This window comes from Coregonus lavaretus (assembly GCF_964263955.1).
Source record: "Coregonus lavaretus genome assembly, chromosome: 39".
NCBI lineage: Eukaryota > Metazoa > Chordata > Actinopteri > Salmoniformes > Salmonidae > Coregonus > Coregonus lavaretus.
Genome location: NC_140026.1, coordinates 470,442 through 488,183, shown reverse-complemented (window position 1 = coordinate 488,183; position 17,742 = coordinate 470,442). Strand labels below are relative to the sequence as shown.

Genomic DNA, 17,742 nt, shown 5'->3' with positions numbered 1-17,742 from the left:
GGGTGGCTACTTTGAAGAATCTCAAATATAAAATATATTTTGATTTGTTTAACACTTTTTTGGTTACTACATGATTCAATATGTGTTATTTCATAGTTTTGATGTCTTCACTATTATTCTACAATGTAGAAAATAGTAAAAAATAAAGAAAAACCCTTGAATGAGTAGGTCTGTCCAATTTTTGACTGGTACTGTAAATGAGAGGCTTTTAATCCGTATTAAAACGTGTCCCAGAGCAACATGCCTAGCTCTGCCCACTGGGGCGTGGCTTACGGAGCGCTCTTTGAAATAAGCATTTGTATTGTCATATTCCAACGGATTGAGTTCTCACCGCACAGGTGGTGGGACCGGGTACATGTTGTCCCCCACCAACCTGTCTACATACCATATAGATATCATATACAATGCTATGAAAAAGTATTTGCCCCCTTTCTAATTTTCTCTACTTTTGCATATTTGTGATACTGAATGTTATCAGATATTCAACCAAAACCTAATATTAGATAAAGGGAACATAAGTGAACAAATAACACAACAATTACATATTTATTTCATTTATTTCATAAACAAAGTTATGCAACACCCAATTCCCCTGTGTGAAAAAGTAATTGCCCCCTTACACTCAATAACTGGTTGTGCCACCTTTAGCTGCAATGACTCCAACCAAATGCTTCCTGTAGTTGTTGATCAGTCTCTCACGTCGCTGTGGAGGAATTTTGGCCCACTCTTCCATGCAGAACTGCTTTAACTCAGTGACATGTGGGTTTTCAAGCATGAACTGCTCGTTTCAAGTCCTGCCACAACATCTCAATTGGGATTAGGTCTGGACTTTGACTAGGCCATTCCAAAACGTCCAATTTGTTGCTTTTTCACCATTTTCATGTAGACTTGATTGTGTGTTTTGGATCATTGTCTTGCTGCATGACCCAGCTGTGCTTCAGCTTCAGCTCACAGACGGATGGTCTGACATTCTCCTGTAGAATTCTCTGATACAGAGCAGAATTCATGGTTCCTTCTATTAAGGCAAGTCGTCCAGGTCCTGAGGCAGCAAAGCATCCCCAAACCATCACACCACCACCACCATGTATGATGTTCTTACTGTGGAATGCATTGTTTGGTTTTCGCCAGGCATAATTGGACCCATCTTGTCCAAAATGTTGACTCAAGTTTGCCAAAAAGCACCTGGATGATCATCAAGACTCTTGGAAGAACGTTCTATGGACAGTACAACTTTTTGGACAACATGGTTCCAGTAATGCCTGGCAAAAACCAAACTCTGCATTCCACAGTAAGAACATCATACCAAAGGTCAAGCATGAAACTGGGATTCATCTTTGAAGAGCACACTTCTCGAGCATACCAGTGGCCATCGAAGGTGAGCATTTGCCCACTGAAGTCGGTTACGACGCCGAACTGCAATCAGGTCAAGACCCTGGTGAGGACGACGAGCACGCAGATGAGCTTCCCTGAGACGGTTTCTGACAGTTTGTGCAGAAATTCTTCGGTTGTGCAAACCCACAGTTTCATCAGCTGTCTGGGTGGCTGGTCTCAGACAATCCCACAGGTGAAGAAGCCGGATGTGGAGGTCCTGGGCTGGCATGGTGACACGTGGTCTGCAGTTGTGAGGCCGGTTAGACGTACTGCCAAATTCTCTAAAATGACGTTGGAGGTGGCTTATGGTAGAGAAATGAACATTCAGTTCACTGGCAACAGCTCTGGTGGACATTCCTGCAGTCAGCATGCCAATTACACGCTCCCTCAAAACTTGAGACATCTGTGGCATTGTGTTGTGTGACAAAACTGCACGTTTTAGAGTGGCCTTTTATTGTCCCCAGCACAAGGTGCACCTGTGTAATGATCATTTTGTTTAATCAGCTTCTTTCTTGGTATGTCACACCTGTCAGGTGGATGGATTATCTTGGCAAAGATGAAATGGTCACTAACAGAGATGTAAACAAATTTGAGATAAATAAGCTTTTTGTGTGTATGGAAATATCTGGGATCTTTTATTTCAGCCCATGGAACATGAGACCAACACTTTACATGTTGTGTTTATATTTTTGTTCAGAATAGAAAACCAAAGCAGACGTAACGTAAATTACCACTTCACCCCATAGACATTAAAACCAGCCTCACCCCTCTCGCTGAAGTGAGCCAGGATTCCATTCTATAGGCTCCTATCGTTTTCATTGTTGTGAATAGCTTCATCACATCTCCACCTTGCTTACAAGACAAGTAGCTAGAGTGGACGTTGTTCAGATCTGATCAGACAAGCATGAATAGTACCGTTGTCAATAAACTAGTAATAAACTATCACAGACTCGCGCAAAAACCATCAGAATAACAATAATAGTCAATCTACGGAGTACCCACTGCGTAAAAAAAAAAAGGGCGAAATCTGCCGCACTGCATGCAGTAGTCTGAGTTGACTCTTTGGGATTTAGGGAGCAAATCAGGCCGGTATCCGAACGCACCCTGGCCAATCAGACACGAGTTTCCACCCATCTCAACACTTGGGTCTCCGCCCCCTGCGTTCGAATGACGGTAATCAGCCAACGGGGGCGGGCCTGGGGGCGGGCCTGGGGGCGGGCCTGGGGAGCGGGCCTGGGGGGCGGGCCTGGGGGCGGGCCTGAGAGCGGGGCCTGGGGCGGTGCGGGCCTGGGGGCGGGTCTGGGGGCGGGCCTGGGGGCGGGCCTGGGGGCGGGGCCTGGGGGCGGGCCTGAGCTCAGAGCTGGATGCAGTTTGAACCTGGATCAACTGGCCTCGGCAGTAACACACAGCAGCGTCCACAACAACAACAACAACAACAACAACAACAACAACAACCACAACCAAGACGACGACGTGAGACCAATTCTTGCTATCTGACCGGTAAAAGTAAGTCATGGAAAAGATTGCACGTTAGTAGTAGTAAAATAACACATTTCAACATGAAGCCATTTAATGAAAAATGTACCTGAATAATTGTAGAAAACGTTAGTTTCCCCTTGCATGTTTTTCTAGTATTTTTCTGCTAAGTTACTGTAACGTTAACTGTTACTGTACAGTAGCTACAGAGCGTGTTACTGAAACGTTACCTAGCTAAATCTACATTTTAAATGTAGTTAAAATAAAAGAAACTTGCTTTAGGATTACTAATTTGATTACTCATAGTTTTCACACTAGCTAATGTTTTGTTAAGGCTAGCAGCGTTAGCATAAATGCTAGCGCTGCGTGATGGGATGAGTTAGCAGCGCGTTAGGCGGGAAGCAAATGGTGGGCCCATTGTTCTCAACGAGCTAGCATGCTAGGTGGCAGCTAACTAGGCTAACCTTAATGCAAACCCTATACAGTCTAAGCTGCACACGGGTCTGCAATTGTTTCAACAACATTTTATCCGACGTGGGGCCTAGTTAGTTAGCCACTATACCTAGATGCTCTTGCAAAAAAAGCTAGTTTAATAAATGTCTATTTTGTCCCGTGTATCAGTCAATCGTGTGACCATGGTGAAAGGGGACATTAATAAACCCAAGGGCAAGACGTCAGCCTACGCCTTCTTCGTCCAGACCTGCCGGGAGGAACAGAAGAGGAAACACCCCGACCAGTCGGTCAACTTCTCAGAGTTCTCCAAGCAGTGTTCCGAGAGATGGAGGGTGAATATTAATACACACGCCACACATTTATACACACATCACAAGGTGTTATTCCACTATGTGTCCGTTGTATATTTTTCATTTTTAGTCATTTAGCAGACGCTCTTATCCAGAGCGACTTACAGTTAGTGAGTGCATACATGCATTCTTTTTTTTTCATACTGGCCCCCGTGTATCAGTGTTATAATAACTGTGGGTAATAAGGAAGTTATAACTGAGTTTGTGTGTAGGCTTCCACTGCGACTGACAAGCGTCGTTTTGAGGACATGGCGAAGAATGACAAGGTGCGTTATGAGAGGGACATGAGGGGGTACGTCCCCCCCAAGGGGATGGCCAAGAGCGGTAGGAAAAAGAAGGACCCCAACGCTCCCAAACGACCCCCGTGAGTCACACATTACAGTATACACACTACTGTACATCCATCACATATGACCTGCTTCACTCTAACCCTCCTCCCTCCATTCCATTTACATCATTTAGCAGACGCTCTTATCCAGAGCGACTTACAAATTGGTGCATTCAACTTATGATAGCCAGTGGGACAACCTCTTTTTTTTCATCTTTTTTTTATGGGAGGGGAGGGGTAGAAGGATTACTTTTATACTATCCCGGGTATTCCTTAAAGAGGTGGGGTTTCAAGTGTCTCCGGAAGGTGGTCAGTGACTCCGCTGTCCTGGCGTCGTGAGGGAGCTTGTTCCACCATTGGGGTGCCAGAGCAGCGAACAGTTTTGACTGGGCTGAGCGGGAACTGTGCTTCCGTAGAGGTAGGGGGGCTAGCAGGCCAGAGGTGGATGAACGTAGTGCCCTCGTTTGGGTGTAGGGTCTGATCAGAGCCTGAAGGTAAGGAGGTGCCGTTCCCCTCACAGCTCCGTAGGCAAGCACCACATATGACCTCCTCCCTCATCACATATGATCTGCTTCCCTCCTCCCTCATCACATATGACCTGCTTCCCTCTAACCCTCCTCCCTCATCACATATGACCTGCTTCCCTCCTCCCTCATCACATATGACCTGCTTCCCTCCTCCCTCCATCACATATGACCTGCTTCCCTCCTCCCTCCATCACATATGACCTGCTTCCCTTCTCCCTCATCACATATGACCTGCTTCCCTCCTCCCTCATCACATATGACCTGCTTCCCTTCTCCCTCATCACATATGACCTGCTTCCCTCCTCCCTCATCACATATGACCTGCTTCCCTCCTCCCTCATCACATATGACCTGCTTCCCTTCTCCCTCATCACATATGACCTGCTTCCCTCCTCCCTCCCTCATCACATATGACCTGCTTCCCTCCTCCCTCATCACATATGACCTGCTTCCCTCCTCCCTCATCACATATGACCTGCTTCCCTCCTCCCTCCATCACATATGACCTGCTTCCCTCCTCCCTCATCACATATGACCTGCTTCCCTCCTCCCTCATCACATATGACCTGCTTCCCTCTAACCCTCCTCCCTCTTCCTCCCTCAGGTCTGCCTTCTTTGTGTTCTCAGCAGAGTTCCGTCCGACGGTCAAACAGGAGTTCCCAGGTAAACTAATGATGATGATAGTATTACTAACAGGAGTTCCCAGGTAAACTAATCATGATGATAGTATTACTAACAGGAGTTCCCAGGTAAACTAATGATGATGATAGTATTACTAACAGGAGGTCCCAGGTAAACTAATGATGATGATAGTATTACTAACAGGAGTTCCCAGGTAAACTAATCATGATGATAGTATTACTAACAGGAGTTCCCAGGTAAACTAATGATGATGATAGTATTACTAACAGGAGTTCCCAGGTAAACTAATGACGTGGTCCTCTGTAGCTCAGCTGGTAGAGCACGGCGCTTGTAACGCTAAGGTAGTGGGTTCGATCCCCGGGACCACCCATACACAAAAAAAATGTATGCACGCATGACTGTAAGTCGCTTTGGATAAAAGCGTCTGCTAAATGGCATATTATTATTATTATTATGATGATAGTATTACTAACAGGAGTTCCCAGGTAAACTAATCATGATGATAGTATTACTAACAGGAGTTCCCAGGTAAACTAATCATGATGATAGTATTACTAACAGGAGTTCCCAGGTAAACTAATGATGATGATAGTATTACTAACAGGAGGTCCCAGGTAAACTAATGATGATGATAGTATTACTAACAGGAGTTCCCAGGTAAACTAATCATGATGATAGTATTACTAACAGGAGTTCCCAGGTAAACTAATGATGATGATAGTATTACTAACAGGAGTTCCCAGGTAAACTAATGATGATGATAGTATTACTAACAGGAGTTCCCAGGTAAACTAATCATGATGATAGTATTACTAACAGGAGTTCCCAGGTAAACTAATGATGATGATAGTATTACTAACAGGAGTTAGTTTGATATATTATCAGCCGATACAGATATTGTCACCGGTATATTGTGCATCCCTAGTAATATGTGTATTGTCTCCAGGCTGCTCCATAGGAGAGTATTATCAATAGCAGTAGTATATATAATAATCTATATATTGGTAGTAGTATATATAATAATCTATATATTGGTAGTAGTATATATAATAATCTATATATTGGTAGTAGTATATATAATAATCTATATATTGGTAGTAGTATATATAATAATATATATATTGGTAGTAGTATATATAATAATATATATATTGGTAGTAGTATATATAATAATCTATATATTGGTAGTAGTATATATAATAATCTATATATTGGTAGTAGTATATATAATAATCTATATATTGGTAGTAGTATATATAATAATAGTGTGTATTATCAATAGCAGTAGGTAGCTTAGTGGTTAAGAGCGTTGTGCCAGTAACCGAAAGGTCGCTGGTTCTAATCCCCGAGCCGACTAGGTGAAAAATATGTCGATGTGCCCTTAAGCAAGGCACTTAACCCTAATTGCTCATGTAAGTCGCTCTGGATAAGAGCGTCTACTAAATGACGTAAATATAATAATCTATATATTGGTAGTAGTATATATAATAATCTATATATTGGTAGTAGTATATATATATATATATATATATTACATTTACATCATTTAGCAGACGCTCTTATCCAGAGCGACTTACAGGAGCAATTAGGGTTAAGTGCCTTGCTCAAGGGCACATCGACAGATTTTCACCTAGTCGGCTCGGGGATTAGAACCAGCAACCTTTCGGTTACTGGCACAACACTCTTAACCACTAAGCTACCTGCCGCCCCTTATATATATATATATTGGTAGTAGTAGTATATACAGTTGAAGTTGGAAGTTTAAACTCAGTTTTTCACAATTCCTGACATTTAATCCTAGTAAAAATTCCCTGTCTTAGGTCAGTTAGGATCACCACTTTATTTTAAGAATGTGAAATGTCAGAATAATAGTAGAGAGAATGATTTATTTCAGCTTTTATTTCTTTCATCACATTCCCAGTGGGTCAGAAGTTTACGTACACTCAATTAGTATTTGGTAGCATTGCCTTTAAATTGTTTAACTTGGGTCAAACGTTTCGGGTAGCCTTCCACAAGCTCCAACAATAAGTTGGGTGAATTTTGGCCCATTCCTCCTGACTGTCACGACCGTCTGGAAAGGGAGCAGACCAATACGCAGCGCGTTGAGTGAACATGATGACTTTAATGAGTAAAGCACGTAAATACAAAACAAAAGACGATAGTGAAGTCCAACAGTGACAATGACTGAACTTGGAACAAAAACCCACAATTCCCACAGGAAAACATTCAGATAAATATGGCTCCCAATCAGAGATAACGAGCCGACAGCTGACACTCGTTACCTCCGATTGGGAGTCATTGACCAAACCTAGAAATGAACCCCACAGAACTGCAAACATAGAAATACACCCAAAACCCAACAAAACAAAATACACCCTGGCTCAAATACAAAAGTCCCGGAGCCAGAGTGTCACACTGACAGAGCTGGTGTAACTGAGTCAGGTTTGTAGGCCTCCTTGCTCGCACACGCTTTTTCATTTTCTATAGGATTGAGGTCAGGGCTTTGTGATGGCCACTCCAATACCTTGACTTTGTTGTCCTTAAGCCATTTTGCCACAACTTTGGAAGTATGCTTGGGGTCATTGTCCATTTGGAAGACCCATTTGCGACCAAGCTTTAACTTCCTGAATGATGTCTTGAGATGTTGCTTCAATATATCCTCAACGTGATCAAAACAAAGGAGATGATTATGGACTACAGGAAAGGGAGGACAGAGAACGCCCCCATTCTCATCGACGGGGCTGTAGTGGAGCAGGCTGAGAGCTTCAAGAGACTAGGTGTCCACATCACCAACAAACTATCATGGTCCAAACACACCAAGACAGTCGTGAAGAGGGCACGACAAAGCCTATCCCTCTCAGGAGACTGAAAAGATTTGGCATGGGTCCTCAGATCCTCAAATAGTTCTACAGCTGCACCATCGAGAGCATCCTGACTGGTTGCATCACCGCCTGGTATGGCAACTGCTCGGCTTCCGACCGCAAGGCACTACAGAGGGTAGTGCGTACGGCCCAGTACATCACTGGGGCCAAGCTTCCTGCCATCCAGGACCTCTATACCAGGTGGTGTCAGAGGAAGGCCCTCAAAATTGTCAAAGACTCCAGCCACCCTAGTCATAGACTGTTCTCTCTGCTACCGCACGGCAAGCGGTACCGGAGTGCCAGGTCTAGGTCCAAAAGGCTTCTTAACAGCTTCTACCCCCAAGCTATAAGACTCCTGAACAGCTAATCATGGCTACCCAGACTATTTGCACTCCATCTTCAGCGGTGAAGTTGTCCTGTCCCCTTAGCAGAAAAACACCCCCAAAGCATAATGTTTCCACCTCCATGTTTGACAGTGGGGATGGTGTTCTTGGGGTCATAGGCAGCATTCCTCCTCCTCCAAACACAGCGAGTTGAGTTGATGCCAAAGAGCTCGATTTTGGTCTCATCTGACCACAACACTTTCACCCAGTTCTCCTCTGAATCATTCAGATGTTCATTGGCAAACTTCAGACGGGCATGTATATGTGCTTTCTTGAGCAGGGGGACCTTGCGGGCGCTGCAGGATTTCAGTCCTTCACGGCGTAGTGTGTTACCAATTGTTTTCTTGGTGACTATGGTCCCAGCTGCCTTGAGATCATTGACAAGATCCTCCGGTGTAGTTCTGGGCTGATTCCTCACCGTTCTCATGATCATTTCAACTCCACAAGGTGAGATCTTGCATGGATCCCCAGGCCGAGGGAGATTAACAGTTCTTTTGTGTTTCTTCCATTTACAAATAATTGCACCAACTGTTGTCACCTTCTCACCAAGCTGCTTGGCAATGGTCTTGTAGCCCATTCCAGCCTTGTGTAGGTCTACAATCTTGTCCCTGACATCCTTGGAGAGCTCTTTGGTCTTGGCCATGGTGGAGAGTTTGGAATCGGATTGATTGATTGCTTCTGTGGACAGGTGTCTTTTATACAGGTAACGAGCTGAGAATAGGAGCACTCCCTTTAAGAGTGTGCTCCTAATCTCAGCTCGTTACCTGTATAAAAGACACCTGGGAGCCAGAAATCTTTCTGATTGAGAGGGGGTCAAATACTTATTTCCCTCATTAAATGCAAATCAATTCATAACATTTTTGACATGCGTTTTTCTGGATTTTGTTGTTGTTATTCTGTCTCTCACTGTTCAAATAAACCTACCATTAAAATTATAGACTGATCATTTCTTTGTCAGTGGGCAAACGTACAAAATCAGCAGGGGATCAAATACTTTTGTCCCTCACTGTATGTACAGTGGGGGAAAAAAGTATTTAGTCAGCCACCAATTGTGCAAGTTCTCCCACTTAAAAAGATGAGAGAGGCCTGTAATTTTCATCATAGGTACACGTCAACTATGACAGACAAAATGAGAGAGAAAAATCCAGAAAATCCCATTGTAGGATTTTTAATGAATTTATTTGCAAATTATGGTGGAAAATAAGTATTTGGTCAATAACAAAAGTTTCTCAATACTTTGTTATATACCCTTTGTTGGCAATGACACAGGTCAAACGTTTTCTGTAAGTCTTCACAAGGTTTTCACACACTGTTGCTGGTATTTTGGCCCATTCCTCCATGCATATCTCCTCTAGAGCAGTGATGTTTTGGGGCTGTCGCTGGGCAACACAGTCTTTCAACTCCCTCCAAAGATTTTCTATGGGGTTGAGATCTGGAGACTGGCTAGGCCACTCCAGGACCTTGAAATGCTTCTTACGAAGCCACTCCTTCGTTGCCCGGGCGGTGTGTTTGGGATCATTGTCAGGGAATGGCCGGCAGGGATGTAGCTCAGTTGATAGAGCATGGCGTTTGCAACGCCAGGGTTGTGGGTTCGATTCCCACGGGGGGCCAGTATAAAAAAAATAATGTAATCACTAACTGTAAGTCGCTCTGGATAAGAGCATCTGCTAAATGACTAAAATGTAAATGTAATGCTGAAAGACCCAGCCACGTTTCATCTTCAATGCCCTTGCTGATGGAAGGAGGTTTTCACTCAAAATCTCACGATACATGGCCCCATTCATTCTTTCCTTTACACGGATCAGTCGTCCTGGTCCCTTTGCAGAAAAACAGCCCCAAAGCATGATGTTTCCACCCCCATGCTTCACAGTAGGTATGGTGTTCTTTGGATGCAACTCAGCATTCTTTGTCCTCCAAACACGACGAGTTGGGTGGCGCAGTGGTCTAAGGCACTGCATCGCAGTGCTAACTGTGCCACTAGAGATCCTGGTTCGAATCCAGGCTCTGTCGCAGCCGGCCGCGACCGGGAGACTCATGGGCGGCGCACAATTGGCCCAGCGTCGTCCAGGGTATGGGGAGGGAATGTCCGGCAGGGATGTAGCTCAGTTGATAGAGCATGGCGTTTGCAACGCCAGGGTTGTGGGTTCGATTCCCACGGGAGGCCAGTATAAAAAATATATCTATATGTATTCACTAACTGTAAGTCGCTCTGGATAAGAGCGTCTGCTAAATGACTTAAATGTAAATGTTACCAAAAAGTTCTATTTTGGTTTCATCTGACCATATGACATTCTCCCAATCCTCTTCTGGATCATCCAAATGCACTCTAGCAAACTTCAGACGGGAAAATTCTCAATTTGTCTGTCATAGTTGACGTGTACCTATGATGAAAATTACAGGCCCCTCTCATCTTTTTAAGTGGGAGAACTTGCACAATTGGTGGCTGACTAAATACTTTTTCCCCCCACTGTATAATAATGTACATATTATTGTCTCCAGGCTGTTCTATAGGAGAATGTGCTAAGAAGCTGGGGATCATGTGGGGTCAACAGACTCCAACCCAGAAACAGCCGTTTGAAGAGAAGGCTCTCCGACTGAGGGAGAAATATGACAAGGTACAGGACTGCTACTTGACATTCCTTTGAACAAGCAGGATAGATTTTTTACTTGGCCAAAATCTCTGTAACACCATTTTTACATGATGCAAGGAACCACTTAAAAAATTTCAGAATCAGACATACAGTGCATTCAGGAAATATTTAGACCCCTTGACTTTTTCCACATTTTGTTACATTATAGCCTTATTTTAAAATTGATTAAATTATTTTTTCCCCCTCATCAATCTACACACAATACCCCATAATGACAAAGCAAAAACAGGTTGTAGGACATTTTTGCAAATGTATAAAATAAAAAACGGAAATATCACATTTACATAAGTATTCAGACCCTTTACTCAGTACTTTGTTGAAGCACCTTTGGCAGCGATTACAGCCTCGAGTCTTCTTGGGTGTGATGCTACAAGCTTGGCACACCTGTATTTGGGGAGTTTCTCCCATTCTTCTCTGCAGATCCTCTCAAGCTCTGTCAGGTTGGATGGGGAGCGTCGCTGCACTGCTATTTTCAGGTCTCTCCAGAGATGTTCGATCGGGTTCAAGTCCGGGCTCTGGCTATGGCCACTAAAGGACATTCAGAGACTTGTCCCAAAGCCACTCCTGCATTGTCTTGGATGTGTGCTTAGGGTCGTTATCCTGTTGGAAGGTGACCCTTCGCCCCAGTCTGAGGTCCTGAGTGCTCTGGAGCAGGTTTTCATCAAGGATCTCTCTGTACATTGCTCCGTTCATCTTTCCCTCGATCCTGACTAGTCTCCCAGTCCCTGCCGCTGAAAAACATCCCCACAGCATGATGCTGCCACCACCATGCTTCACCGTAGGTCAATCTTGGTTTCATCAGACCAGAGAATCTTTAGGTGCCTTTTGGCAAACTCCAAGCGGGCTGTCATGTGCCTTTTACTGAGGAGTGGCTTCTGTCTGACCACTCTACCATAAAGACCTGATTGGTGGAGAGCTGCAGAGATGGTTGTCCTTCTGGAAGGTTCTCCCATCTCCACAGAGGAACTCTGGAGCTCTCTCAGAGTAACCATCGGGTTCTTGGTCACCTCCCTAACCAAGGCCCTTCTACCCCGATTGCTCAATTTGGCTGGGCGGCCAGCTCTAGGAAGAGTCTTGGTGGTTCCAAACTTTTTCCATTTAAGAATGATGGAGGCCACTGTGTTCTTGGGGACCTTCAATGCTGCAGAAATGTTTTGGTACCCTTCCCCAGATCTGTGCCTCGACACAATCCTGTCTCGGAGCTCTACGGACAATTCCTTCGACCTCATGGCTTGGTTTTTGCTCTGACATGCACTGTCAACTGTGGGACCTTATATAGACAGGTGTGTGCCTTTCCAAATCATGTCCAATCAATTGAATTTACCACAGGTGGACTCCAATCAAGTTTTAGAAACATCTCAAGGATGATCAATGGAAACAGGATGCACCTGAGCTCAATTTCGAGTCTCATAGCAGAGGGTCTTAATACTTATGTAAATAAGGTATTCCTGTTTTTTATTTGTAATACATTTGCAAAAACATCTAAAACCCTGTTTTCACTTTGTCATTATGGGATATTGTGTGTAGATTGCTGATGATTTTGTTTTGTTTAATCCATTTTAGAATAAGGCTGAGCTTTCTTGTATCTCCTAGATATAGGACAGACACTTCAAAACCTTATTCCTTATTATTTATTTTTTGACTCTTTTTGCCCTTTATGAATATGTTATTCAATGCGTTTCTATGGGATTTGGTAAACTGAGAGTGTTATTAGATGTTACAATATCAGTACTTGTTGCATTTACAACTTGTCTAAGTCCTATCATCTACTGATTTCAGCCAGCTTTGGATTGACTGTATTGCTTGAATGGAATGTTGGCATAGTCAAGTTGTAGAATCATCTCAAGGATGATCAATGGAAACAGGATGCACCTGAGCTCAATTTCGAGTCTCATAGCAAAGGGTCTGAATATTTGTATTTTTAATCAATTTGAAAACATTTCTAAAAACCAGTTTTCTCTTTGTCATTATGGGTTATTGTGTGTAGATTGAATGTAACAAAATGTGGAAAAAGCCAAGGGGTCTGAATACTTTTCCGAATGACCTCTAAATGTAATCTACACTGCCTATTGGCTTCTGATATTCAAGCCAGTCTCAAAATACAACACTGCCCCTTTAAGGCTCTCCTGGAGGATGGTTGGCCACCCTCGGTAGCCTATAAAATATTGTAACATTAGAATTACAACCAAATACATTTTATGAAGGGCGTCCTGTTGTCCATTTGACGATAAGTATGTCTATGGTTCTGGGACAGTTCTGGGATCCAAACAGGCAACAGATCAGAACGTTTAGCTTCATGTTGAGAACCTTTTATTTCTTTATATTATCAGCTCAACAATATGCACACGGCCTTACGCACAAATGTTCCAAAATGATATTAGCTGGAAAACACCTCAAAAGACACCAGCGGTTTCATGACAATAAAATAACGTTGATTTGAAAACCAATAGAATATGAGAAATGCTGGTTTCATTGGCATATTAAGTGTTTATCAAATAATAACCTCAGCATTTCTATGTTTGTATTTTTGCTAGGCTACTTTGAAACAAGTTAAGACATGCTTAATAAAAATACATAACAATAATATAATATGCCATTTAGCAGACGCTTTTATCCAAAGCGACTTACAGTCATGCGTGCATACATTTTTGTGTATGGGTGGTCCCGGGGATCGAACCCACTACCTTGGCGTTACAAGCGCCGTGCTCTACCAGCTGAGCTACAGAGGACCACATAAAATGTCCAGGTTTTAAACAATTAGGTTTGCGGTTAAATAGTTTCAAAATGGTGAGATTTAAGGCACTGTCCTTCACTCTCCGGTCTGACCATTTGATCTGAACTAATCGTGCATTGAGTATTTCGACAGAATCAAGCCTTTAGACTTTAATGTTAATTATCCTACATTATAATTGTCAAACATGACTATATTTATGTCATTAAAAGTGTCATTCAAGTTTGGCTACATTTTCTGTCACCTCCCTCATGTCTGCATGGGTTTGAACATGAGGCTGTAGACAATATGCATATCACCTCAGAGTAATTGTTTGATATTGCGACATTATCTTTATGACCTGTCCTGGACAAGAGGACAAGCGGTAATGTCAAGCTCTGTGTCAAACAGTGCCTTGCAAAAGTATTCATCCCCCTTGGCGTTTTTCCTATTTTGTTGCATTACAACCTGTAATCTAAATGGATTTTTATTTGCATTTCATGTAATGGACATACACAAAGTAGTCCAAATTGGTGAAGTGAAATGAAAAAAATAACTTGTTTCAAAAAAATTCTAAAAAATAAATTACAGAAAAGAGGTGCGTGCATATGTATTCAACCCCTTTGCTATGAAGACCCTAAATAAGATCTGGTGCAACCAATTACCTTCAGAAGTCACATAATTAGTTAAATAAAGTCCACCTGTGTGCAATCGAAGTGTCACATGATCTCAGTATATATACACCTGTTCTGAAAGGCCCCAGAGTCTGCAACACCACTAAGCAAGGGGCACCACCAAGCAAGCGGCACCATGAAGACCAAGGAGCTCTCCAAAAATGGTCAGGGACAAAGTTGTGGAGAAGTACAGATCAGGGTTGGGTTATAAAAAAATATCTGAAACTTTGAACATCCCACGGAGCACCATTAAATCCATTATTAAAAAATGGAAAGAATATGGCACCACAACAAACCTGCCAAGAGAGGGCCGCCCACCAAAACTCACGGACCAGGCAAGGAGGGCATTAATCAGAGAGGCAACAAAGAGACCAAAGATAACCCTGAAGGAGCTGCAAAGCTCCACAGCGGAGATTGGAGTATCTGTCCATAGGACCACTTTAAGCCGTACACTCCACAGAGCTGGGCTTTACGGAAGAGTGGCCAGAAAAAAGCCATTGCTTAAAGAAAAAAATAAGCAGACACGTTTGGTGTTCGCCAAAAGGCATGTGGGAGTCTCCCCAAACATATAGAAGAAGGTACTCTGGTCAGATGAGACTAAAATTGAGCTTTTTGGCCATCAATGAAAACTCTATGTCTGGCGCAAACCCAACACCTCTCATAACCCCGAGAACAGAATTGAAGGAATGATGGATGGCGCTAAATACAGGGAAATTCTTGAGGGAAACCTGTTTTAGTCTTCCAGAGATTTGAGACTGGGACGGAGGTTCACCTTCCAGCAGGACAATGACCCTAAGCATACTGCTAAAGCAGCACTCGAGTGGTTTATGGAGAAACATTTAAATGTCTTGGAATGGCCTAGTCAAAGTCCAGACCTCAATCCAATTGAGAATCTGTGGTATGACCTAAAGATTGCTGTACACCAGCGGAACCCATCCAACTTGAAGGAGCTGGAGCAGTTTTGCCTTGAAGAATGGGCAAAAATCCCAGTGGCTAGATGTGCCAAGCTTATAGAGACATACCTTAAGAGACTTGCAGCTGTAATTGCTGCAAAAGGTGGCTCTACAAAGTATTGACTTTGGGGGGGTGAATAGTTATGCACGCTCAAGTTTTCTGTTTTTTTTGGTCTTAATTCTTGTTTGTTTCACAATAAAAATTATTTTGCATCTTCAAAGTGGTCGGCATGTTGTGTAAATCAAATTATACAAACCCCCCCCCAAAAAAATCCATTTTAAATTCCAGGTTGTAAGGCAACAAAATAGGAAAAATGCCAAGGGGGGTGAATACTTTCGCAAGCCACTGTATACACACACACACACCTTGCCCCACACACACATTAACACACACACATCACGCAACCACAAACAGACCCCAGACCTGTTAGAGACTGACTGGTCTATACTGACTGACCGCTGTACCCCACAAACAGACCCCAGACCTGTTAGAGACTGACTGGTCTATACTGACTGACCGCTGTACCCCACAAACAGACCCCAGCCCTGTTAGAGACTGACTGGTCTATACTGACTGGCCGCTGTACCCCACAAACAGACCCCAGCCCTGTTAGAGACTGACTGGTCTTTACTGACTGTACCCCATCTCTCTCTCTCTCTGTCTGTTAGAGACTGACCGCTGTACCCCGTCTCTCTGTCTGTTTGTGTCGTGTGTTTAGGACATGGCTGCATACCGCTCCGGTGCAAACGTTAAGCGGGCGCCGATGCGACCCGGTCCCGGTGGCTCGTCCGGTATGATGCCCCACGCCACGGCCGGTGATGATGATGATGATGATGACCTGGAGGACGACGATGATGATGATGATGATGATGATGAGTAAAGCGTTAGCGCGGGGTTCATACCTGTTGGATCGATTTAGCGCGCGCCCGGTAGGCGGAGTTTGTGCATTTGAGACCATTCCATTGGTCCTAATGTGGAAACTCCGCCCTCCCAGGGTCGAGCTAAAACGATCGAACCCAATTTCCACCAGAATCCTAACGGGCCAGAGGAGGAATCTGATTGGCTGAAAGGTATGTGTGCCTGTCAGTGACCCTGCAGGGGGAGGGCTGACCAGAGGTCAAAGGTTAGTTAGGTCAGGGGTTAGATAGAGCTGGACTGGACCAGACACAACCTGCAAGGGACTCATAATATCGCAGCTTCACTGAGTACTCATCTAATGCAACATCCGTTGCTGTGGATAGATCTGAATGTTGTGGATGTCTTGGTGTGTAGCTGCTGTTTGTTCCCAGGGTTGTGTTTGGTCCTAGTTGAGTTCAGGCTCTACAATATTAACAGAGCTGTGTGACGCTGCAGCTCCTTTTAAAACAAACACTTTATTTTTTGTTTTTACAATTTTTTTTTAAATGGAAAAATGTGTCCTGAAACAATATGTAGAAATTGACTTTTTTTATAATAAAACAATTATGATTCTGAAAATGTTTTCTGTGTATTATCTAATCCTGCTGCAACACTGACATGGGGCTGATGACTGGGGTTTATCTATCTAATCCTGTTGCAACACTGACATGGAGCTGATGACTGGGGTTTATCTATCTAATCCTGCTGCAACACTGACATGGAGCTGATGACTGGGGTTTATCTATCTAATCCTGCTGCAACACTGACATGGAGCTGATGACTGGGGTTTATCTATCTAATCCTGCTGCAACACTGACATGGAGCTGATGACTGGGGTTTATCTATCTAATCCTGCTGCAACACTGACATGGAGCTGATGACTGGGGTTTATCTATCTAATCCTGCTGCAACACTGACATGGAGCTGATGACTGGGGTTTATCTATCTAATCCTGCTGCAACACTGACATGGAGCTGATGACTCTAGGGTTTATCTATCTAATCCTGCTGCAACACTGACATGGAGCTGATGACTGGGGTTTATCTATCTAATCCTGCTGCAACACTGACATGGAGCTGATGACTGGGGTTTATCTATCTAATCCTGCTGCAACACTGACATGGAGCTGATGACTGGGGTTTATCTATCTAATCCTGCTGCAACACTGACATGGAGCTGATGACTGGGGTTTATCTATCTAATCCTGCTGCAACACTGACATGGAGCTGATGACTGGGGTTTATCTATCTAATCCTGCTGCAACACTGACATGGAGCTGATGACTGGGGTTTATCTATCTAATCCTGCTGCAACACTGACATGGAGCTGATGACTGGGGTTTATCTATCTAATCCTGCTGCAACACTGACATGGAGCTGATGACTCTAGGGTTTATCTATCTAATCCTGCTGCAACACTGACATGGAGCTGATGACTGGGGTTTATCTATCTAATCCTGCTGCAA

At 43.6% G+C, this 17,742-nt stretch overlaps 2 protein-coding genes across 2 annotated transcripts in view; both read left to right on the top strand.

Annotated features, from left to right (window-relative positions):
- The window catches only part of LOC311112746 (uncharacterized protein), a 224,199-nt gene that overhangs the window by 100,029 nt on the left and 106,428 nt on the right, over positions 1 to 17,742 (top strand). The window lies entirely within an intron of this gene.
- On the top strand, positions 2,730 to 16,856 carry LOC311112745 (high mobility group protein B2-like). The gene is made up of 6 exons (XM_084155874.1): positions 2,730 to 2,877; positions 3,469 to 3,632; positions 3,863 to 4,014; positions 5,110 to 5,168; positions 10,891 to 11,006; positions 16,099 to 16,856. The coding sequence occupies exons 1-6, from the start codon at positions 2,736 to 2,738 to the stop codon at positions 16,258 to 16,260; spliced, it is 795 nt and encodes a 264-aa protein (XP_084012000.1). The 5' UTR covers positions 2,730 to 2,735; the 3' UTR covers positions 16,261 to 16,856.